This window comes from Taudactylus pleione, unplaced genomic scaffold (genome assembly GCF_031769625.1).
Source record: "Taudactylus pleione unplaced genomic scaffold, aTauple2 ptg000475l, whole genome shotgun sequence".
NCBI classification, from domain to species: Eukaryota; Metazoa; Chordata; class Amphibia; order Anura; family Myobatrachidae; genus Taudactylus; species Taudactylus pleione.
The window spans coordinates 741,243-766,961 of record NW_028284877.1 but is presented as its reverse complement, the minus strand read 5'-3'; the positions used below and the strand labels follow the sequence as shown (position 1 = coordinate 766,961).

Genomic DNA, 25,719 nt, shown 5'->3' with positions numbered 1-25,719 from the left:
CCCCACGCCGCCGGTCCTACGGCTCGATCCCCCTTAGTTGCGCCACTGCCTATTGGTATTGTTGGTTGATGACTGCACATACTGCAAATATCAGAAATACTCCTTTTCCACTGCTGCTAAAATCCTGGTTATTGCTGTGTCAACCCGGGTCACGGCATTCCTTCCCTGGTCTCAAGCAGGGTTTTACACGGGTAAATCTATCCAGTGGAAGGCCCAGAACAGGCACCCCGGGGCAAAGTTTTGCCCAGCGTAAACCGGGAGGTCCGACCGGGACCTCGACCCCCTAGTATGTCTTCTGGGATCCAGTGTCACTACTCTGAAGTTTCCGTCCAAATTATGAGATGTTGTCCAAAAATCCATCCAGTGGACGGCCCAGAACAAGCTTCCTGGGTCAAACCCGGGTCCCGTTCACAGCATTAGGGAGAGCTGCATTTCTCGGCGCTTGGAGATGATGTAATCTCCAAGCACCAGCAGAGATATAGCCCCGGCAATACAATATCACGGGTCCAGCCTGCGGTGTAAACAAGGTTCAAGCCGCTGTGATGTGGCTTGAAACTAGGGATGTGCAGGCTCGGAAAAGTTCGAATTTGCACGCCGAGTTCGGATTTTTCCATCCAAAAAACGGGACTCAGAAAGAGGCAAAACGTCATCTTGCATGGACAAACTCGGCGTGCAAATTCGAACCTTTCCGAGCCTGCACATCCCTACTTGAAACCCGTGTTCAGGGTTAGCGCTTAATATATAGTTGGATTTTCCTGTGATATAGATCTTGAGATATATATGTATGCATATAGAAATATATTTATATGCAGAAAAAGTGAGTGGGTACGGCGCCCACAAGTGTGTGTAATCAGGTGTATTGATTTGTGACCTAATGGTTAATACACTATAGCAACAATTCCCAACATATAAGGGCGTCAGCCCAGTGTCAAAGAGGAAATACTGGTAAGAGTATTATTAGTAAATAAAGAAAATAGATTGACTAGCGGGCGACTAGGTTGCTAAAATGTGCTCATAACAGTGCATATAGATGTATAGATAAATAATAAACAATTTATTGATAGACACAATTCATAAAAAGGGGAGGGGAAGGGCTATGGGGATATGGAAATGGGGAATACACAGGTTATACAAGCAAGCAATAAAACAGAGTAAAAGAGGATCAGAATAAAAAATATATTTCTTGCCACTTAAAAAAGGAAACATTCCTTTCTTAAAAAAAATAATAAATTAGCAGCTTATCTGAGTGGAAATAAGTGGAGACAGATTATTTCATATGTCCAAGAGGCAAAGTGTGGTCACACCCAACGCGTTTCGTCCAAGGAACTTCATCAAGGGGATGTTTATTATTTATCTATACATCTATATGCACTGGCACTTTATTTTTATGAATTTGATCATGGGTATATATATGTATTAATTGGTTTACACCCATGTTATGAGCACATTTTAGCAACCTAGTCGCCCACTAGTCAATCTATTTTCTTTATATATATATATGTATATATATATATATATATATATATATATATATATATATATATATTGTAGAAGGTGTATAGACCGGCGCACTGGTTAAAGTCCTTAAAACCATATTGCACTGTTTGTGCAATAAATGTGTTTCAGTGCAAAGTGAAATCCATATAGTGCTACCACGTGTGACACTTTGTTCCCTCTGGTGGAGGTGGCAGCAGTCTTCCCAGGTTCCTGAACGGCGATCAGGATAAATAGGATCTGGAAGTGGAATTGGGAAAAGGAATGCGCCTAATAGTGTAGTATTTCAAACGACAATGTACGTGCTCAAAATATAATATGCGTACCAAATAATAAATCTTTAAGGCTTATCTGTGATTCTTTCACTGGGATTCCATAGGTGGGGTAGGTATGGTCCTCCAAAAGATCAGGAAAACCTTTAATAGAAGAGGCTCAAACAGAGCCAAATAGAACACAAATATAGTGTAGTATTTTGTTTGTAAGCAGCGCATATAATTCAATGTATAATGCGTACCAGAAAGATACTTGAACAATTGCATATAGTATTATGTACCCTGATAACTCCTCTAGGATCCCATGGAGTCCCCCATAGGCCGCATACAGGCGGATAGAGTTAGCCTCAAATAAGCAGAAAATGACCCTTGTCACAGGTGTGCTTTTTCACAAAAGGGGGTTTTTAATCACATTTACAGGGATACAGAGTATACAGGGATACAGAGTATACAGGGGTTAACAAAACATAAAAGTTAGAGATAGTAAAAAAATGCTTATCTGCAATGTATTCAGCAGAGTGGAGACTCTGCTCCAGTCTCTCTATAGCTATATACTTAAGTCTGTCAGCAGTTGCACTCATGTTCCATATACAGTATATGTGGTGAGTGCTCCTCCTTTTGAAATGTATATAGCTATATAGACAAAAGTGATTGGACACTGACAGCAAATAGATCAACGAGATTTAATTGACGTCAGTACTTTGTAGGTCCCCCACATGCAGTGATTACAGCAGACACTCTTCTTGGCAAACTGTCCACAAGTTCCTGGACAACAGCAGGCGGTGTGTATAGCCATTCCACCTTATGTACAGTCACCAACTGTGACACTGAAGAAGGTCGAGTCGGCCTAGAACACACCTGTTGCTCTAATTCCTCCCAGAGGCTCTCAGTGGGGTAAGATCTGTACTCTGAACTGGCCAGTCCATCCGGGCTACCAAATTTTCTGTATACCAGTCCAGCGTCGCCATGGAAACATGACAGGTGGCATTGCCGTCCTGATAAAACATTTGTTGCTTCTGTAGAACAACAAGTGCATGGGCCTCCCTACCAAGCGTTCTTGTCGAAACCACCACAGTAGCGGCCATTTGGAAGTAACGTGCAATGGTATGCATGGTACGCATTTAGCTTGTGCTGTCGTGTCCAATCGCTTTTGTCTACACAGTGTATATGCACTGCAACTAATAACTGACTTCACAGCAATAAGATTTGGGAAAGGTGAAATGACATCAGCACAGGAGCTCTGTCCAATACTTGTCTGCACCCCCCTTCCTCCATGCCACTTAGTGCCAACACAATAAGTTTTTTGTATGTGTAGCTATAAAAACCAGCACAGATAATTTAGGAAATTCATTGATTTTATTTAGTTTACTATATAATATGTATATGAAACATTATATATCCATGTTTAACACTGTGAACCTAATATAGGACTATCCACGCTAAGAAACTGGTGGGCTAATAGAGGCAGGCGAACAGGTCTAGGCAACAAGCAATACAACACTCATTACTAGTCTGTGTTCTGCTATACAACTGTGCAGTGACAAGTAACAGTTTATGAAATCAGCCCATAAAAGAAAAGAAAATACATAATAGTTAAACATTGAGTACAGTATATTGTAGAGAAATAAAAAAGTTGATCTAAACAGCAAGTGGCTAATTTGATCTACACCTCTTCCCATTACTAACATAACCTTTCATACTAAAATATGCCTATACAATATTTGCCTTATTTTGTTTTACAACTATAAATATTAACATATGAATACATCAAAATATTCGTCATTAGAGGAGATTATCATTTAGTAAGCCATTGTATCTCATAACAGGTCTCCTCCCAGTATCCTCCTGTCATTCACATGCAATAATAACATTACAACGCAGCGGTTTATGTGATAGGGGTGGATAGAACAATACTTGTAGTAGCATGAAAGCATTGGGGTGAGGGTCAAAGGTACAGTGTACACAGGACTAGAGTGGAGCTACATGCAGCATATGTTTTCCATCTGGCATAGGTTAAGGAGACATGTCACCACATTATTCAAAGTGCTGCTTATATGCTGTACTCGCTCCTTGGCAGGTTACGTATCATGATCATATCCGGTGGTCATGTAGCACCGGGGGGGGGGGGTGATTTCATAGGTCTACCTGGATAGTGCTACATACTTGGTAACTACTGTATATATTACTGTACATATATTTTACCAATAACTGTCAAAGTAATGAGACCTCTTACTGTCGGGTTGTAGTCAACAGGTCGATAGTTATGATGTCAACATTGACAATATGTCAACAGATAATGTGTCAACATTTTCAGAATGTCGACATTAGGGTTAGGCTGCAGGCGGGAGGATTAGGCATAGGCTACAGGGGAGGTTACAGGAGGGAGGGTTAGACTGTGTGGGTGGGGGGTTTAGGGATAGGCTCTAGAAGGAGGGTTAAGAATAGGGTTAAGGATAGGGGAGCAATGCTCACCCGAATGCCAGAAGATCAGTGGTCTAACATGGACGTCACAGTCACATGACCACCAGTACCTGGAAGATGCCGCTGCAGCCATCAGGAGCAGCTAAGTCACCCCTGGGCCTCCAGGGCCAATATATTTCGACACTGTCTACATGATGAATATTGACTTGGTAAACATTAACATTATGCCCATGTTGACATATCATACTCAACCCCTTACTACCCTGTAAAATGGATTTATAAATATGTTAGCTAATCTTAACTCTATTTATCTTTTCTCTCTTGACCAACGAGGTGGGGTGGTAAGGTGGTCTACAGGATCCTACCTTCAGCAGGGTGAGCTCATGTAACCATGTATAAATACTTACTGGGCCATCAGATGTCCATACATGAGCACATCCGCTCCCTGTTTATTTTACCTCCCACCTGGGTGACTAAATCTGATGGTCCCACTCCACTCAGTATTAAAGCGATGGGGCCTATTGGTACTGTTGATGACCGCTCAGACTGCAAATATCATACTAGATGGGGAATGAAGGGCGAAAAAGCTAGATGGGGGAATGGAGAGAAAAAGCTAGATGGGGAAATGTTTGGGCAGAAGATAATAGATGGGGGAATGTGGGGGATCAAGAGTAGATGGGGAGAAGAGTTTAGGAGGATAACTGGGGGAATAGAGGATTGTTGGTGGATGGAGGATAAATGGAGGAATGGTTCGGGGAAGAGGATTTTGAACTGGAGGGAGGGAAAGAATAGATGGGGGATGGAGGGGGAATAGGATAGATGGGAGAATGAAGGGGAAATGGAGGATAGATGGGAGTAGAGAGGGAGATAATAAAGAGTACTTGCTGGCTTCTTGATACATCACTGCATGTACTTGTTTGTGAGCATGTTACCAATTGTACAGATCTACAGAATATATTGTCACATTCGTAGTAGTTGATAATAACAACAACAACAGGTTGAGGACTATATACTGGTAATATATTAAGAAAGTTTTAATTATATAATATACAAACTGCATAGTTAAGATTATATTTAACTTTTGCTATGATCTTTTTCACCATAAAATAGTACACCAATACATATTATAGATATACCTAAAAGTCTATGGGCCTGATTCAGCAAGGATCGCTATTCAGCCAATACGCACACACTGCAGTTACTAATATCAGCGGTGTTATCAGGGGGTCTGGCGCTGTAAAACGACTGGAAAATGGCTTCAGCGGCCATTTTCCCATCGTTTGCGCATGCCATTTTCCCGGTGACCTGTGCAGACACTATAGACTCTGGGAACACTCTAGTGCCCAGAGTCTATAACTCCGTCGCTGGCCGAGCACAGCTCAGTGCGCTTCCGGCCGCCGGGCGGAGAGGAGGGGGCCTGTGTCGGAGACTGCACATGGGCCCCCTCCTCTCTAGAAAGGCCCCTGGGTGTTATGCAAATGTTTGCATATCGCAATGCGATCACATCCTAACAGAAGGACGCCCACTTCCCCTTACACACATCCGTATACTTGGGCGATATAGCGAAATAATCGGTAACATCAGACCCATACACACAGGTAAGGCAGGTCAGACCTCACTCAGGAATTGCTAACTTCAGGTCACGCTATGAGGCCTCAGGCCGCGTATGGTATTGCAGTCAATAAATTATGCATGCCCATGCAACGCCGTCCCAACGTACAGGCACGCCTGTGTTTGCCCGACCACCCCCCTCGTTACCACCCACAAACAGCACTTCCTGTCAATCACTGTGCTCTGGGTCTGTGTAGTCTCTGCAAACGCAGTTCCCATCGCAATAGCTAGTTCGGCCATGCGCAGTGCGATGCATGCGCAGAGCTAAAACATAGTCAGAGTGCGTGCGTTCTCTCCTGTGCGTTCTTTGTTGAATCAGGCCCCGTGTTTATTACATAGCAACAGCTCAGAGCTATAAGTGTGTAGCTGCGCTTTCAGACTCGTGATGTGGGGGCAATTTTTTGCAGTCCTCAATTTTTTGAACATTTCCTAAATGGATCCCTGCTGAGGAATCGCTTAAGAGCTGCGGGTTGCAACAGGAAAATGATTAATCCCACGACATTAATAGCAGAACATTTAAAATATTTATTTTAAACTTGTTTAAGAACATGTATACATATTTGTATAAAAATAAAATAATTACAGGAGTAATATAGTATTTTAGATGTCGTTTTTCGCCCAGGGCTTAATGCTGGTCGTGGAAAGTGTAAGAGAACCACAGTCGAAAATCGGAATGGGCGGCAGCAGTGGTGGCTTCTATGGTAAGAGATGGCCCCACAGACGTCACAGTGCTGGGGATATTGTCCTCTGTGAGTTGAGCTGCAGGGGAAAGTTACAGCAGAGGAGTTTGCAAATGACTTATAATACACTTTAGTAAAGCAGAACAAAGGTGAAGTTTTTTGTTTATCTATAGGACATAGGGCAGGGACACTGGCTTTATGTATTACGCGCTGCACACTCGTCCTTCAAATAAATCCATACTCATCTAATATGATACTTATTGAGCTATTAAAGTAATAGTATGAAAGAAACAATTTATATCTCCATAATTCATCATCACAACGATTTTAAATGAAAATAAAAGGGAGGAATTCAATTGCACACGATCATTTTTTGTGCGGATAAAAACGGGAATTTCCCGCAATTTTTTTTTTTTTTTTGGGGGGGGGGGGCAATTCGATTACTCCCCCCATTTTCGGGTGAAAACACACAGGTTCCATGATAAGTTCCTGCATCCATGTGTTTTCACGATCAAAGCCGGGAACAAACGGCACCTATCGGGGATTTTGTTTTTTGTCTGCCTCCAGGCAGGTGAAAAAAAAAACCCGACAGTGCCGGCTATCAGGGACACTTGGATAACCCCAGCGGGATTAATTAGCCACGGTAATTCATTTACAGTGGCTAATTAAATTACCCCTAAGTATTATGTTTAATATAGTGAAAATAACTTATTACATACCGTAACCCTCTGTTCCAGGAATTATTACTGTTTTAGATTTATTATCGGTCACTCTTCTCTAGCTGATGCCCTAACACCAGCGGCTTTCTATGGAGACATATTCATCAGACAATCTACTCTCCTCCCTCAGTTTCAATAAAAAAGCTTTTATTTTTTTCATTCATTGATTTTCTTTTTCTTAATCTGTATTTCTATCTATCTATCTATCTATCTATCTATCTATCTATCTATCTATCTATCTATCTATCTCAATGTATCTATCTTTCCATCCTCTGTGTAGGACTATTGCCTGTTTATGGTGTTCTTTGTACTTCTTTGATTCCATCAATAAATTCTCTTTAGAACTTAAAAATAAAAAGATGGCCATCCACTACTGTACATTTGGGTTAAATATTTAAAAATTCCTTTTTTCCCCCTTAGACAAAGTCTTACTCTCAATGGATATTTCTATATCCTATTGTTGGATGTACTGTTGGAGAGCCTTGAGGACCACGTTTGGGAACCTCTGATCTAGAGCACTGGTTCCCAAACTTTCTAGAATCACGGTACTCTAGAGAAAATGTTTCATGGCACTCCTAGGCCAAATGTTTCTTATTGAGAAATTCAGAAAACAAATATTAACTTTAGTAAAATGTGCTTACATGGCATCCTTAGGGTTAGTTATGTGGTGGTGGTGGACAGGGTTATACTTCTGTTTATCCATATATTTTATGATTGGCAGCCAGCAGCTCTGGTTTTTCCTATCACATTGCCCATAAATAATTTGTTTTGGACCTGGACCACCAGCCCGTGGCACCCCTGCAAGTACGTAGTGGCACCCAGTTTGGGAACCACTGATCTGAAGGATATCTCCCAAATGCTATTCCTCAATAACTCACAGCAGGAAAGCTTTGATGTATGGAAGAAGCCGGCCTGGGAGAGAGCATCGAATATGCCAACAGCCCAACTCATCGCTCAAGTTCAGCTACCAACTTTATAGTGTGCTACATTAGGTCTTGTTTCTCAGTATAATGGCAATAGCTGATTTGTTTTTGCTTATTACATAGTGCATAAACTGCTATGTAGTAAAACAAAAAAATTATAGAACCTAGTGGTATTATACATTTTTTTTTTTTTCAGAATAAATATGTATAGAAATTACATTTCCAGAGAAATGGAGGTGGTTGCCTCTGGGCACCAGCCCTGAAGGGGGCACCTCTCCTCCATTGTCCCAGCCAGCTTCTGCCATCCCTTAACAATAAGCATTTGCAGCTACCCCTGCAGCCTGAGTTGGACTGGCCCGTCGGGCACAGTATAGCGGCTTGCACAGAAGCTGTTGACTGACCCAGCAGCAGGGGCTGCAGGATCCATCTGGGTGCATCTGCTGCACCACTGATTCCGTTTTATGGAATCAGTGGTGACCTCAGTGGGGGAGAGGAGCCTAGGTTGCTGCAGGAGCTTCCTGTACTGAGGAGCCAGGTCCGTTAGTCTGAGAGACAGATCCTCCTTCTGGACAGGTAAGTGGCAATGGAGGTGTGGAAAATGTTTTTTATGTTGCCTAATGTTGATGCAATGAGGGGGGAGTGTATTTGTTGTTGTTTTTTTTTTGGGGGGGGGTTTAATACGGTCTGTGTTGAGGGTTGTGTACTAGTGTGTGGGGGGTGTATTAATATTGTGTGTGGGGGTATGCATATTATCTGTGTTATATGTGGTCTCTGCTATATAGGCAGTCACTGTAACATTCTTTTTATAATATGGTGGCACTGCAACACTCTCTGTATAATATGGCGGTCACTGTGATGCTCCCTAAATTATATGGCTATTACTGCAACACTCTCTGAAATATATGGCAGTTATTACGACACTCTCTGCATTATATGGCGGTCACTGCAATGCTCTCAATATTATATGGCGGACAATACAACCCTCTCTGCATTACATGATAGGCACTGCAACACTCTGCATTATATGGCGAACACTCTTCATTGTATGGCGGGCACTGCGACACACTCTGTAATATATGGTGGGCACTGCAACACACTCTGCATTGTATTGCAGGCACTGCAACACTCTCTGCAATGTATGGCGGGCACTACGACACTCTCTGCAATGTATGGCGAGCACTGCGACACTCTGCAATGTATGGCGGGCACTGCAACACACTCTGCAATGTAGGGTGGGCACTGCAACACTGCAATGTAGGGCGGGCACTGCAACACACTACAATGTAGGGCGGGCACTACAACACACTAATGTAGGGCGGGCACTGCGACACTCTGCAATGTAGGGCGGGCACTGCGACACACTCTGCAATGTAGGGCGGGCACTGCGACACACTCTGCAATGTAGGGCGGGCACTGCGACACACTCTGCAATGTAGGGCGGGCACTGCGACACACTCTGCAATGTAGGGCGGGCACTGAGACACTCTGCAATGTAGGGCGGGCACTGAGACACTCTCTGCAATGTAGGGCGGGCACTGCGACACTCTCTGCAATGTATGGCAGGCACTGCGACACTCTCTGCAATGTATGGCAGGCACTGTGACACTCTCTGCAATGTATGGCAGGCACTGCAACACTCTGTATTATATGGCGATCATTGCGATGCTCTTTGCATTATAAGACAGCCACTGCAATGTGGGGAGGCACCAGCATCTATATTGCTTCGGGGCGACTGGGATGAAGTTACGCCAGTGGCTCAGAGGGCTAGCATTAGGCTAGATTTACCATATGCTTTCTTGATTAACCAATACAAGAGAGGCCCGCAGATCCTAAGCTGCTGCCCTGTAGGTCTGTGCCACCTCCTGGAGTACTGTATATAATTTGCTCTTCGAGTGAGTTTCTTTTGGAGACTCGATGAATGATAAACAGTAGTGTGGACTTTTCTCCATTTGCATTTCCCACTATCTCACTAACTTTGCATTATCAGAGGCCAAAGTCTTTTGCAGTAGTTACGTAACCCTTTCAGTCCTGTAAGCATCGATGCTGCTTTGCTCGGGCACCTCAGTAATGTGGTGATGGTCAGTCTGGAATGGTCAGAACGAACGATGCTGGCATTTTCCTTACACAGTAAAAGATCATTGAAGGTCACACAGAGAGAATGGTGGTTACCCATCAACCTTGGTATAATATCTACACGTTCTGCATCGCTGCAAAACGTTGTGGTGCCTTATACATGAATGCTAATAATAAATGCTAATAAATACTTGTGCCAGCAAGGGTATCAAAGGATTTAATATACACGAGTAATGCTGGGTACACACTAGACGATATGTCGTCCGAGCCCGCGGATCGGAACGACGTATCGGGTACATCGTCTAGTGCGTACCAATGATATGTGCGTTCCCGTTGGTCATTAGCGACTTCGACGGTCGGCCCTACTGCAGGGCTGATGGAGGAGGTCGCTAACGATATCATGCTGCAAAATGCAGCATGACACTTAACTCCCCCGTCTGACCCGGCATTGGCAAGCGTGTATGCACTTGCCGCATGCCGGGTCCCGGCGCTGGCGATGTCGCTCTGGGTACACATCGTCTAATGTGTACCCAGCTTAAGTTGGTTAATCAAATTGTCTTCAGTGATAACATTTCAAATGAATGGAAGTTTCCCAAAACAACACAGTAAATGGTATTATACTTTAACTTTCCCAAGCAGCGTGTGTTAGCCGTCTTCTCTAAGCAGATTCTGATCAGATATTGCACAGCAGTCCCAATGTTATGGGCCCCATTTAAAGTTGTTTAGACGTAAATCCATTTGCCGCATGTAATAATATCGTGTGTGTCTGCATCGTGCATATATGACATAATGCTCTGCCCCATTAAGAGTTGTGGTCCTTTGCGCTGGGGGAGGTGTGTCAGGGATTACACACGGGAAGTACACGTGTATAGTCTCCACAATGCGCCGTAAAGTTCTGTGCTGATAATGATGACAGCCACATCTTTGTAATGGACGTACTGTATTCCTATGCTAGCCTACAGTACATGGCGCCATTAAGTGTCCGCAGTGCTGTACAGAAAAGACTTACATTACAGTGAAACACAACCAATTCAATATAAAAGAGGTAAAAACAGGCCAAATAAATGAAATAGTGAAAGAAGATAAAATGAATGACAGATAAAACCAGTATCACTCAGTGACCCAGTGCCCTGGGCAGACAAAGGAACACTGAAACATTGACTGTGAATTGTAGCACACTGGAGCAGTGTCGTATCTGTATTGGAGAGTGTGCACACAGGTCCACACCGTACAACATGCACCCATTATTAATACTTACTTCACCGAAGTCCTGTGTTGGAGCTGCACGAGCAGCGCAAATCACCTGGAAAATGGCGCCACAGTCATTTTCCTGGGGATTTGTGCATGCGCAATAGAGGCGTCTCGAGGATCACGGCGCAGGGCCGGTTCAAGGTTTCTGGGTGCCCTAGGCAACATTTCATCCAACGCCCTTGCCCCTCCAATTAATACTATGCCACACGTTAGTGACCCCAATTTATAATATGCCACACAGCAGTGTCCCAAATGCATAATATACTATAAAGAAATGACACACGTGTGCCCCAAATTCTTATGCCATGCAACTTTAACCCAATACATTATGCCACACATCCGTGCCCCAATACATATTTATGCCACAAATCTGTGCCCCAACATATTTCAAAATCCATTAACCTCTCCACACACTCACCCTGCCAGCACTCATTAACCCCCCCACACACATACACACCCTGCCAGCACTCATTAACCCCCCCATACACATACACACACACCCCCAAGCCTTTTCAAAAGGATGCTGGAAGACTGGCAGTTCTAATCTCGACAGGTAAGTATTTTCCTATTCACTAACCTAACCCCCCCCTAACCCTCCCTTAGGGGTACCTAACCCTAACCTCCCCCCCCCAAGTGCCTAACCCTAACCCCCCTGTAAGTACCTAAACCTAACCCTCCCTTCCCCGCAGCCTAAACCTAAGGCTCCTGGGGGGGTGCCTAACCCGGTATGCAATCGGGAAGCCGACTGCCTAAATACCGGCAGCCGGCTTCCCGACTGTCATATCCCGGCAAGGGTGAAATGCCGGGCATCTAGATGTAGACGCCTGCATTTCCCCGACGCCGGGAGACCGGCGCCCGGCATCCCGATTCGTAGTGATGCCGGGCGCCGCGAGCGGACAGCCGCGGGGGGGAGGGTTAGGTTTAGGGCTCCCGGGGGGGACTTATGGTTAGGCCCCCCCCCGGGTGGGTTGGGGTTAGGCTAGGGGGAGGGAGGGTTAGGGTTAGGCACCCCCGGGGGGGACTTAGGGTTAGGCACCCCCCCGGGGGACTTAGGTTTAGGCAGCGGGGAAGGGGGTGGTAAGGGTTAGGCACTTAGAGGGTGGATTAGGGTTAGGCACTTGGGGGGGAAGTTAGGGTTAGGCACCCCTAAGGAGGGTTAGGGTTAGGGGGGTTAGGTTAGGTTAGAGAATACTTACCTAGCCACGATCGGGTTTTCCAGCGCTGTCGGGCTTCCGCTGCTCGGAACTCTGCTGATGTCGGGCTGCCGCTGACGGGAATCGAACCATGCGGCCGGCGGTATTTCATACCAATTCCCCTAACCCTAACCTCCCCCCCGGGGGTGTCTAACCCTAAGTCCCCCCCCCGGGAGCCCCTAACCTAACCCACCCCACCCCGCGGCTGTCCGCGCCCGGCTTACCTTCGATCAGGGCGTCGGGCTCCCGGCAAGGGTCTAATGATGTCTGTCATTAGACCCTTGTCGGCATTAGACAGTCGGGATGCAGACGGTCAGCATTTAGACCGTCGGCATCCCGACTGCATTAACAAACACACACATAGCCACCCTGCCAGCACTCGTTAAACACACACATTTCCAGTGCTCATTAACCCGCCACATGCTCATTCTTCCAGGACTCATTAAACACCCCCCCTCCCACATACAGAAACATTCACTCTGCCAGCACTCAAGAAACCCCTCCTCACACACATATTCATCCTGCCAGCACTCAGGGGTGACCACCACTGCTGCTATCTCTACTGCACTGACAGTTGACGGTGCCAGTGGTGGGGGCTGGTTTCTGCGTCAGCCCTGGTTATCAGTAGTCCTGGCCAGGATTGAAAGAGACACCATTCATTTTTTATTTTTTTTTATTTTGTGGACTCAGTGGTGCCCTCCAATGACTGGCACCCTTAGGCAGCCTCCTAAAGCTACCTAATGGTAGCACTGTCCCTGCGCAGACGCCATGTTTCCGGAGACCTGTGCATGCGCAGTCCACTTCACTAGAGAGGATGGGGCCATCAAGGAGTAGTCTGCACTTGGGCCCCCACCTCTCTTAAACCATTCCTGCAGTGGAGACAGGGATAGTGCAGGGAGAGAAAAAGGGTGGAGGGCCCTGCACGGGAGCGCTAACAGACCATGGTACAGCCACAATTTTGCAGCACAGTTTTTTATGCGTATGTTTCATATATTATGTTCTGTGTGTTAATTATCAAGATCTTTTTACATTCCTGCAACAATCAAAAGTCATAGGGATAAATTTACTACATTGAAAGTTTTTAGAAGTGAATTTTAAAGTGATGTTGCCCATAGTAACCAATCAGATTCTAGCTATTATCTTCTATACGGTGCTAATTAAATGTTAAGTAGAATCTGATTGGTTGCTATGGGCAACATCACTTTTAAAACTCACTTCTAAAAACTCTCCCTTTAGTAAATTTACCCCCTAGTGTAATATGCATGTGTCCAAACAATATTGTATAAAGAGTGTTAAATGGAAGGATTGGGGCATGTTGTGCGAGTCACCACATTGTGACATAATTTGTCCAGATTTCCAGATGGGGAGTGCTGGAAAGTGTGACTTTACCCATTATTAGATTAGGTTACAATCAATACAAGATAGACAACTAGAAGGTACACAAACCCTCTCTCACCAGTGTATACATTTGTTTCTTTTCTATAAAAATAGCGTAAACTTCAGTGAGCAGAACTCTATAATCTCCTTTTGTATATTCCACTACTAGATGTTGCCCGCAGCTTCGCCCATAGTGAACTTGCTTCTGACAAATTTTTTATTTGAGGTGCTCGTTATATTGCTTTCCGTAGGGGCCCTGTGGCGGGAGTGGCCCATGTGACCAGCAGTGCTATACAGACTGGTGACAGCAGCGTCTTCACCCACCACTCACACCAATGTCACTGTGTGTCCTGTGCACAGGCTGCTATGTAGCCTATCCTATTCACCCACCACTCACACCAATGTCACTGTGTGCCCTGTGCACATACTGCTATGTAGCCTCTCCTATTCACCCACCACTCACACCAATGTCACTGTGTGCCCTGTGCACAGGCTGCTATGTAGCCTATCCTATTCACCCACCACTCACACCAATGTCACTGTGTGCCCTGTGAACAGGCTGCTATGTAACCTATCCTATTCACCCACCACTCACACCAATGTCACTGTGTGCCCTCTGCACAGGCTGCTATGTAGCCTATCCTATTCACCCACCACTCACACCAATGTCACCGTGTGCCCTGTGCACAGACTGCTATGTAGCCTATCCTATTCCCCCACCACTCACACCAATGTCACCGTGTGCCCTGTGCACAGACTGCTATGTAGCCTATCCTATTCACCCACCACTCACACCAATGTCACTGTGTGTCCTGTGCACAGACTGCTATGTAGCCTTATCCTATTCAGCCACCACTCACACCAATGTCACTGTGTGCCCGGTGCACAGACTGCTATGTAGCCTATCCTATTCACCCACCACTCACACCAATGTCATCGTGTGCCCTGTGCACAGACTGCTATGTAGCCTATCCTATTCACCCACCACTCACACCAATGTCACCGTGTGCCCTGTGCACAGACTGCTATGTAGCCTATCCTATTCACCCACCACTCACACCAATGTCACTGTGTGTCCTGTACACAGACTGCTATGTAGCCTATCCTATTCACCCACCACTCACACCTATGTCACTGTGTGCCCTGTGCACAGACTGCTATGTAGCCTATCCTATTCAGCCACCACTCACACCTATGTGACCTGTGCACATACTGCTATGTAGCCTATCCTATTCACCCACCACTCACACCAATCTCACTGTGTGCCCTCTGCACAGGCTGCTATGTAGCCTATCCTATTCACCCATCACTCACACCTATGTCACCATGTGACCTGTGCACAGACTATGTACCCTATCCTATTCACCCACCACTCACACCAATGTCACTGTGTGCCCTCTGCACAGGCTGCTATGTAGCCTACCCTATTCACCCACCACTCACACCAATGTCACAGTGTGCCCTGTGCACAGACTGCTATGTAACCTATCCTATTCACCCACCACTCACACCAATGTCACTGTGTGCCCTCTGCACAGACTGCTATGTAACCTATCTATATTCACCCACCACTCACACCAATGTCACTGTGTGCCCTGTGCACAGGCTGCTATGTAGCCTATTATATTCACCCACCACTCACACCAATGTCACTGTGTGCCCTGTGCACAGACTGCTATGTAGCCTATCCTATTCACCCACCACTCACACCAATGTCACTGTGTGCCCTGTGCACAGGCTGCTATGTAACCTATCCTATTCACCCACCACTCACACCAATGTCACTGTGTGCCCTCTGCACAGGCTGCTATGTAGCCTCTCCTATTCACCCACCACTCACACCAATGTTACTGTGTGCCCTGTGCACAGACTGCTATGTAGCCTATCCTATTCACCCACCACTCACACCAATGTCACTGTGTGCCCTGTGCACAGGCTGCTATGTAGCCTATCCTATTCACCCACCACTCACACCAATGTCACTGTGTGCCCTGTGCACAGGCTGCTATGTAGCCTCTCCTATTCACCCACCACTCACACCAATGTCACCGTGTGCCCTGTGCACAGACTGCTATGTAGCCTCTCCTATTCACCCACCACTCACACCAATGTCACCGTGTGCCCTGTGCACAGACTGCTATGTAGCCTATCCTATTTACCCACCACTCACACCAATGTCACCGTGTGCCCTGTGCACATACTGCTATGTAGCCTATCCTATTCACCCACCACTCACACCTATGTCACTGTGTGCCCTGTGCACAGACTGCTATGTAGCCTATCCTATTCACCCACCACTCACACCAATGTCACCATGTGACCTGTGCACATACTGCTATGTAGCCTATCCTATTCACCCACCACTCACACCAATCTCACTGTGTGCCCTGTGCACAGGCTGCTATGTAGCCCTCCTATTCACCCACCACTCACACCAATGTCACCATGTGCCCTGTGCACAGACTGCTATGTAGCCTCTCCTATTCACCCACCACTCACACCAATGTCACTGTGTGCCCTGTGCACATACTGCTATGTAGCCTATCCTATTAACCCACCACTCACACCTATGTCACTGTGTGCCCTGTGCACAGACTGCTATGTAGCCTATCCTATTCACCCACCACTCACACCAATGTCACCATGTGACCTGTGCACATACTGCTATGTAGCCTATCCTATTCACCCGCCACTCACACCAATGTCACTGTGTGCCCTGTGCACAGGCTGCTATGTAGCCTCTCCTATTCACCCACCACTCACACCAATGTCACCGTGTGCCCTGTGCACAGACTGCTATGTAGCCTCTCCTATTCACCCACCACTCACACCAATGTCACCGTGTGCCCTGTGCACAGACTGCTATGTAAAGTATCCTATTCACCCACCACTCACACCAATGTCACCGTGTGCCCTGTGCACAGACTGCTATGTAACCTATCTATATTCACCCACCACTCACACCAATGTCGCTGTGTGCCCTGTGCACAGGCTGCTATGTAGCCTATCCTATTCACCCACCACTCACACCAATGTCACTGTGTGCCCTGTGCACAGACTGCTATGTAGCCTATCCTATTCACCCACCTCTCACACCAATGTCACTGTGTGCCCTGTGCACAGACTGCTATGTAACCTATCCTATTCACCCACCACTCACACCAATGTCACCGTGTGACCTGTGCATAGACTGCTATGTAGCCTATCCTATTCACCCACCACTCACACCAATGTCACCGTGTGCCCTTTGCACAGACTGCTATGTAGCCTATCCTACTCACCCACCACTCACACCAATGTCACTGTGTGCCCTGTGTACAGATTGCTATGTAGCCTAGCCTATTCACCCACCGCTCACACCAATGTCACCGTGTGCCCTGTGCACAGACTGCTATGTAGCCTATCCTACTCACCCACCGCTCACACCAATGTCACTGTGTGCCCTGTGCACAGACTGCTATGTAGCCTATACTATTCACCCACCACTCACACCAATGTCACTGTGTGCCCTGTGCACAGACTGCTATGTAGCCTTTCCTATTCACCCACCACTCACACCAATGTCACTGTGTGTCCTGTGCACAGACTGCTATGTAGCCTATCCTATTCACCCACCGCTCACACCAATGTCACTGTGTGCCCTGAGCACAGACTGCTATGTAGCCTATCCTATTCACCCACCACTCACACCAATGTCACTGTGTGCCCTGTGCACAGACTGCTATGTAGCCTATACTATTCACCCACCACTCACACCAATGTCACTGTGTGCCCTGTGCACAGACTGCTATGTAGCCTTTCCTATTCACCCACCACTCACACCAATGTCACTGTGTGTCCTGTGCACAGACTGCTATGTAGCCTATCCTATTCACCCACCACTCACACCAATGTCATCGTGTGCCCTGTGCAAAGACTGCTATGTAGCCTATCCTATTCACCCACCACTCACACCAATGTCACCGTGTGCCCTGTGCATAGACTGCTATGTAGCCTATCCTATTCACCCACCACTCACACCAATGTCACCGTGTGCCCTGTGCATAGACTGCTATGTAGCCTATCCTATTCACCCACCACTCACACCAATGTCACTGTGTGTCCTGTACACAGACTGCTATGTAGCCTATCCTATTCACCCACCACTCACACCAATGTCACTGTGTGTCCTGTGCACAGAGTGCTATGTAGCCTATCCTATTCACCCACCACTCACACCTATGTCACCATGTGACCTGTGCACATACTGCTATGTAGCCTCTCCTATTCACCCACCACTCACACCAATGTCACCGTGTGCCCTGTGCACAGGCTGCTATGTAGCCTATCCTATTCACCCACCACTCACACCAATGTCACTGTGTGCCCTGTGCACAGGCTGCTATGTAACCTATCCTATTCACCCACCACTCACACCAATGTCACTGTGTGCCCTCTGCACAGACTGCTATGTAACCTATCCTATTCACCCACCACTCACACCAATGTCACTGTGTGCCCTGTGCACAGACTGCTATGTAACCTATCCTATTCACCCACCACTCACACCAATGTCACTGTGTGCCCTGTGCACAGACTGCTATGTAACCTATCTATATTCACCCACCACTCACACCAATGTCACTGTGTGTCCTGTGCACAGACTGCTATGTAGCCTATCCTATTCACCCACCACTCACACCAATGTCATCGTGTGCCCTGTGCAAAGACTGCTATGTAGCCTATCCTATTCACCCACCACTCACACCAATGTCACCGTGTGCCCTGTGCATAGACTGCTATGTAGCCTATCCTATTCACCCACCACTCACACCAATGTCACCGTGTGCCCTGTGCACAGACTGCTATGTAGCCTATCCTATTCACCCACCACTCACACCAATGTCACCGTGTGCCCTGTACACAGACTGCTATGTAGCCTATCCTATTCACCCACCACTCACACCAATGTCACCGTGTGTCCTGTGCACAGAGTGCTATGTAGCCTATCCTATTCACCCACCACTCACACCTATGTCACCATGTGACCTGTGCACATACTGCTATGTAGCCTATCCTATTCACCCACCACTCACACCAATCTCACTGTGTGTCCTCTGCACAGGCTGCTATGTAGCCTATCCTATTCACCCACCACTCACACCAATGTCACCGTGTGCCCTGTGCACAGACTGCTATGTAGCCTATCCTATTCACCCACCACTCACACCAATGTCACTGTGTGCCCTGTGCACAGACTGCTATGTAGCCTACCCTATTCACCCACCACTCACACCAATGTCACAGTGTGCCCTGTGCACAGACTGCTATGTAACCTATCCTATTCACCCACCACTCACACCAATGTCACTGTGTGCCCTGTGCACAGACTGCTATGTACCCTATCTATATTCACCCACCACTCACACCTATGTCACTGTGTGCCCTGTGCACAGGCTGCTATGTAGCCTATTATATTCACCCACCACTCACACCAATGTCACTGTGTGCCCTGTGCACAGACTGCTATGTAGTCTATCCTCTTCACCCACCACTCACACCAATCTCACTGTGTGCCCTGTGCACAGGCTGCTATGTAGCCTCTCCTATTCACCCACCACTCACACCAATGTTACTGTGTGCCCTGTGCACAGACTGCTATGTAGCCTATCCTATTCACCCACCACTCACACCAATGTCACTGTGTGCCCTGTGCACAGGCTGCTATGTAGCCTATCCTATTCACCCACCACTCACACCAATGTCACTGTGTGCCCTGTGCACAGACTGCTATGTAGCCTATCCTATTCACCCACCACTCACACCAATGTCACTGTGTGCCCTGTGCACAGGCTGCTATGTAGCCTATCCTATTCACCCACCACTCACACCAATGTCACTGTGTGCCCTGTGCACAGGCTGCTATGTAGCCTCTCCTATTCACCCACCACTCAAACCAATGTCACCGTGTGCCCTGTGCACAGACTGCTATGTAGCCTCTCCTATTCACCCACCACTCACACCAATGTCACCGTGTGCCCTGTGCACAGACTGCTATGTAGCCTATCCTATTCACCCACCACTCACACCAATGTCACTGTGTGCCCTGTGCACATACTGCTATGTAGCCTATCCTATTCACCCACCACTCACACCTATGTCACTGTGTGCCCTGTGCACAGACTGCTATGTAGCCTATCCTATTCACCCACCACTCACACCAATGTCACCATGTGTCCTGTGCACATACTGCTATGTAGCCTATCCTATTCACCCACTACTCACACCAATCTCACTGTGTGCCCTGTGCACAGGCTGCTATGTAGCCCTCCTATTCACCCACCACTCACACCAATGTCACCATGTGCCCTGTGCACAGACTGCTATGTAGCCTCTCCTATTCACCCACCACTCACACCAATGTCACTGTGTGCCCTGTGCACATACTGCTATGTAGCCTATCCTATTCACCCACCACTCACACCAATGTCACTGTGTGCCCTGTGCACAGGCTGCTATGTAGCCTCTCCTATTCACCCACCACTCACACCAATGTCACCGTGTGCCCTGTACACAGACTGCTATGTAGCCTATCCTATTCACCCACCACTCACACCAATGTCACCGTGTGCCCTGTGCACAGACTGCTATGTAAAGTATCCTATTCACCCACCACTCACACCAATGTCACCGTGTGCCCTGTGCACAGACTGCTATGTAACCTATCTATATTCACCCACCACTCACACCAATGTCACCGTGTGCCCTGTGCACAGACTGCTATGTAAAGTATCCTATTCACCCACCACTCACACCAATGTCACCGTGTGCCCTGTGCACAGACTGCTATGTAACCTATCTATATTCACCCACCACTCACACCAATGTCGCTGTGTGCCCTGTGCACAGACTGCTATGTAGCCTATCCTATTTACCCACCTCTCACACCAATGTCACTGTGTGCCCTGTGCACAGACTGCTATGTAACCTATCCTATTCACCCACCACTCACACCAATGTCACCGTGTGACCTGTGCATAGTCTGCTATGTAGCCTATCCTATTCACCCACCACTCACACCAATGTCACCGTGTGCCCTTTGCACAGACTGCTATGTAGCCTATCCTACTCACCCACCACTCACACCTATGTCACTGTGTGCCCTGTGTACAGATTGCTATGTAGCCTAGCCTATTCACCCACCACTCACACCAATGTCACCGTGTGCCCTGTGCACAGACTGCTATGTAGCCTATCCTACTCACCCACCGCTCACACCAATGTCACTGTGTGCCCTGAGCACAGACTGCTATGTAGCCTATCCTACTCACCACCACTCACACCAATGTCACTGTGTGCCCTGTGCACAGACTGCTATGTAGCCTATCCTATTCACCCACCACTCACACCAATGTCACTGTGAGCCCTGTGCACAGACTGCTATGTAGCCTATCCTACTCACCACCACTCACACCAATGTCACTGTGTGCCCTGTGCACAGACTGCTATGTAGCCTATCCTATTCACCCACCTCTCACACCAATGTCACTGTGTGCCCTGTGCACAGACTGCTATGTAACCTATCCTATTCATCCACCACTCACACCAATGTCACTGTGTGCCCTGTGCACAGACTGCTGTGTAGCCTATCCTACTCACCACCACTCACACCAATGTCACTGTGTGCCCTGTGCACAGGCTGCTATGTAGCCTATCCTATTCACCCACCACTCACACCAATGTCACTGTGAGCCCTGTGCACAGACTGCTGTGTAGCCTATCCTACTCACCACCACTCACACCAATGTCACTGTGTGCCCTGTGCACAGACTGCTATGTAGCCTATCCTATTCACCCACCTCTCACACCAATGTCACTGTGTGCCCTGTGCACAGACTGCTATGTAACCTATCCTATTCACCCACCACTCACACCAATGTCACCGTGTGACCTGTGCATAGACTGCTATGTAGCCTATCCTATTCACCCACCACTCACACCAATGTCACCGTGTGCCCTTTGCACAGACTGCTATGTAGCCTATCCTACTCACCCACCACTCACACCAATGTCACTGTGTGCCCTGTGTACAGATTGCTATGTAGCCTAGCCTATTCACCCACCACTCACACCAATGTCACCGTGTGCCCTGTGCACAGACTGCTATGTAGCCTATCCTACTCACCCACCGCTCACACCAATGTCACTGTGTGCCCTGAGCACAGACTGCTATGTAGCCTATCCTACTCACCACCACTCACACCAATGTCACTGTGTGTCCTGTGCACAGACTGCTATGTAGCCTATTCTATTCACCCACCACTCACACCAATGTCACTGTGAGCCCTGTGCACAGACTGCTATGTAGCCTATCCTACTCACCACCACTCACACCAATGTCACTGTGTGCCCTGTGCACAGACTGCTATGTAGCCTATCCTATTCACCCACCTCTCACACCAATGTCACTGTGTGCCCTGTGCACAGACTGCTGTGTAGCCTATCCTACTCACCACCACTCACACCAATGTCACTGTGTGCCCTGTGCACAGGCTGCTATGTAGCCTATCCTATTCACCCACCACTCATACCAATGTCACTGTGTGCCCTGTGCACAGACTGCTATGTAGCCTATCCTCTTCAAGTGACCACGGGCCCAAAGGAGCTCTCACCCCCCCCCTTTACCGGCCACGCACATGGTGCCACATCTATCTCTTGCATCGATGATGTCAATAAATGTTTTTGTTATTGCTCAGCTTTAACGTGACAGATAGAGATAAAACAAAGTGCAGGTTATTTCTAGGAGTTTCCACGACAAAAGATGCAGTTTTAATGAAAATCGTTTCATCAGTCTTTGCGCCAACTTTGAACAAACAGACAGACACAACGGTCATATTACATCAGTATAGATGGTCTCTGTATGACTGTTTTGTTTAAAGCACTAGGAAAATATGGTGACACATAATGAAAATGTAAGTACATGCCATAAGATTTGCGAATTACAGCTCCTACCTTTGACAGTCTTACTGCTAGGTGCTCCTTCATAGATTACCAGGGAATTATGTTCAGAAGACATATTCACGTGTTTAAAATGTATCATTATGAAGTGGTCTTTTGGAGCTTGGAATATCAGTTGGCACCTGAAATGAAAGATGTAAAGGACTTTATAGCATCCATACACATGCAGAGAGGGATTACTGCACAGAATACTATACATCACTATGCAATTTCACTGCTGAGAAAAGGAGTCGCTACAATTGCCTAGGACTTATGTAGATGTGTAGTATGGTACATCTCGCTGGCTCTAAGCCTCCTGTAGGTTGTATCACCTGCTTAGAAAGAAGGTGGTGATCATTTCCAGGTGCGTGTTACTCTCAGTGTTTACATTTAGCCATTTTAGTTTTTTAAATAGTCGATTTAAAAATGGCTTTTTTTTTCTTTTATTGTAAATGGAACTGAGGCGCGAGGGCCTAATTCTGACTATGCCATAAGTGGGAAAAGGAGACGGATCTTGCGCATAATGCACGTGCTGGAAAAAAATAATCGGCAACTGCGCATGTGCTGGATCAGACTTACACTATCTGACGGAGATCGCTCCTGCAAACAGACAACACTTTCCGGGAAATTGGTGTTTTCGGGTGGTAATTGGCCGGCGACCATTTGATCGCAAAGAACAGCCTGGGAGTGTCATAGACGGGCTCTCCAACTCCCTGTGTGATCGTAGTGTTCAGACGGAGATAGGACGTCGGATTCTGGCGCATCTTTTGCCCTAGCAAGGGGCTGCTGCAAGTCTCACAGCCTGCACACCAAACTCACAAAGCTAGAGTTTCAGTTTTCAGGTAAAGATCCCTATTGTCTGCTACATGAGGGAGAACAACAGGGAAGATCATAGGGACTGAAATGTAGATTACCCCAATAATGGTCGCTAAAAAGGTCCCTATTTTTAAGGTTGCCCAAACTGCACAGTTCATATTCTGTTGGTATTTACATTATCAACAAATAATAGCTGTTCTGATGCCCTGCCTTAATGCAGGGCTTGACGAATCCCAGGGGCCAGGTTGCCATGGCTACCAGATTTTGCTGCCTGGCTACCATATTTTGCAGTGAGGGAGGAAGCAGATCCTCATCAGCCCCCCGCGGAGATTCGTGCCTATAGTATTGCGGCGTTCATTTCATGCACAGGAGTGCATGTGCTGAGTGTCGTCTGCGGTGACTGCTGTGCCTGTGTCCGTCCTGGCCTGCACTGACTCCTCCTGGCCTGCTCTGATCCCTGCTTTCTGTCTCAGTCTACGCTGATCCTCCTGAACGTCCCGGCTGTCTACTATCTTTGGCTGCATAGAGCTCCCTGGTAATAGGGTCTTGGCGTGGCCAGGGATTGTGGAACGGCTTCAGAGGGATAGTGATGTGACCACGAGGGGAGGGGGGTTCTGTTGTACTTTCTGGCACCATTGCTTGTTTTATATGAAATGTGGTCCGTTATTACTGGAGGGTGGGTGGTGGAGCAGGGGAGCTGTGCAGAGCAGTGAGGGGGCCTCCATGCTATAGTATCCATTCAACAGCAACCATTTGTGGACTAGTATAATGTATATATCAGTTGCATAACACACAGAGCTGTGCTCCTCAATCACTCCTGCAATTTTTGAATGGGATTATTTAAAAAAACAAAAAAAGAATTAGTGTAGATATTACGATGGGTTGCATAATGCCCCAAGGGCCACCAGATAAAAGGCTCTGCAGAGCTTGATAAATATGTCCCTAACTATTATTATTATCCTTTATTTATATGGCGTCACAAGTGTTCCGCACATAGGCCCTCATTCAGAGCCGCTCGCTAGCGGCAGTACGCTCGTTCCGAGCGATGTTCGCACATCTGCGCATGCGTACGGTTTTTAGTACGCATGCGCGAACCAGTCAGTGCGGCCGAAAATCGTTTGTACGCTATATAGCGAGTGCCTGCTATTTTGAGTGACAGAATGAGGCGTATGTGGGTGGTAACAGGGGAAAGTGCTTGAAAACGGGGGAGTGGAATTCGAAAAAAAGGCGTGCTTAAAGGTCAAAATGGGCGTTTTAAGGGAGTGCATAATTAATACAGCAGCGTCATTGACCACGTCACTTGGTTTTTTTAACTCAGAACTGCTCGCAAAATAGCGGTTGAAAAAACCAACCACAAGAATAGCGAGCAGTTCATACGCTGTACGATGTACTCGATTAATATAATAAATAGCGGACATGACGTATGGTGCGAGCGGCCAGGGGGCGTTTTTATCAAATAAACGAGCGTATGTTTTGCTCGCTCGTTCAGACTTAGAGGTGTGTACAGACTGCAATGTGCGAACGGATCATTTGAATAGCCACCCCTTGTTTTTGAATGAACGACCGCAAATAGCGAACGGCTCTGAATGAGGGCCATAGTACATAAACAAATAAATATAACAAGTGACTTACAATACAATACAATATAGGACAAGGACATGGATAATATACATTGCTACATAAGTGACCATAACACCTAGATATGCAACTTTGCAGAAGCAACCAAGTGTTAGGTGCCCTGGTGGGGGGTAAGAAGTAGATGAAAGTAAAGTAAGGAGAAGCACAAGAGGGTACATTATACAGTAGATCTCATACGTTTACCAACCTGCTTGCAATGATCCTTAACTGGCCTAACAGAATTAATTTACCATTGCCAAAAATAGCCACTTCCTTACATTTGCTGCAAAACAAAA

At 46.9% G+C, this 25,719-nt stretch overlaps 1 protein-coding gene across 1 annotated transcript in view; it reads right to left on the bottom strand.

Moving 5' to 3' along the window:
- OVCH2 (ovochymase 2) overlaps positions 1-25,719 on the bottom strand; it is a 104,430-nt gene that overhangs the window by 7,787 nt on the left and 70,924 nt on the right. Inside the window, exons 22-23 of the mRNA XM_088449004.1 lie at positions 23,006-23,133; positions 6,382-6,557 (exon numbers count right to left, since the gene is read on the bottom strand). Of these exons, the coding sequence (XP_088305130.1) occupies positions 6,424-6,557; positions 23,006-23,133 (262 nt within the window). The 3' untranslated portion in view covers positions 6,382-6,423. The remainder of the gene's footprint in view (positions 1-6,381; positions 6,558-23,005; positions 23,134-25,719) is intronic.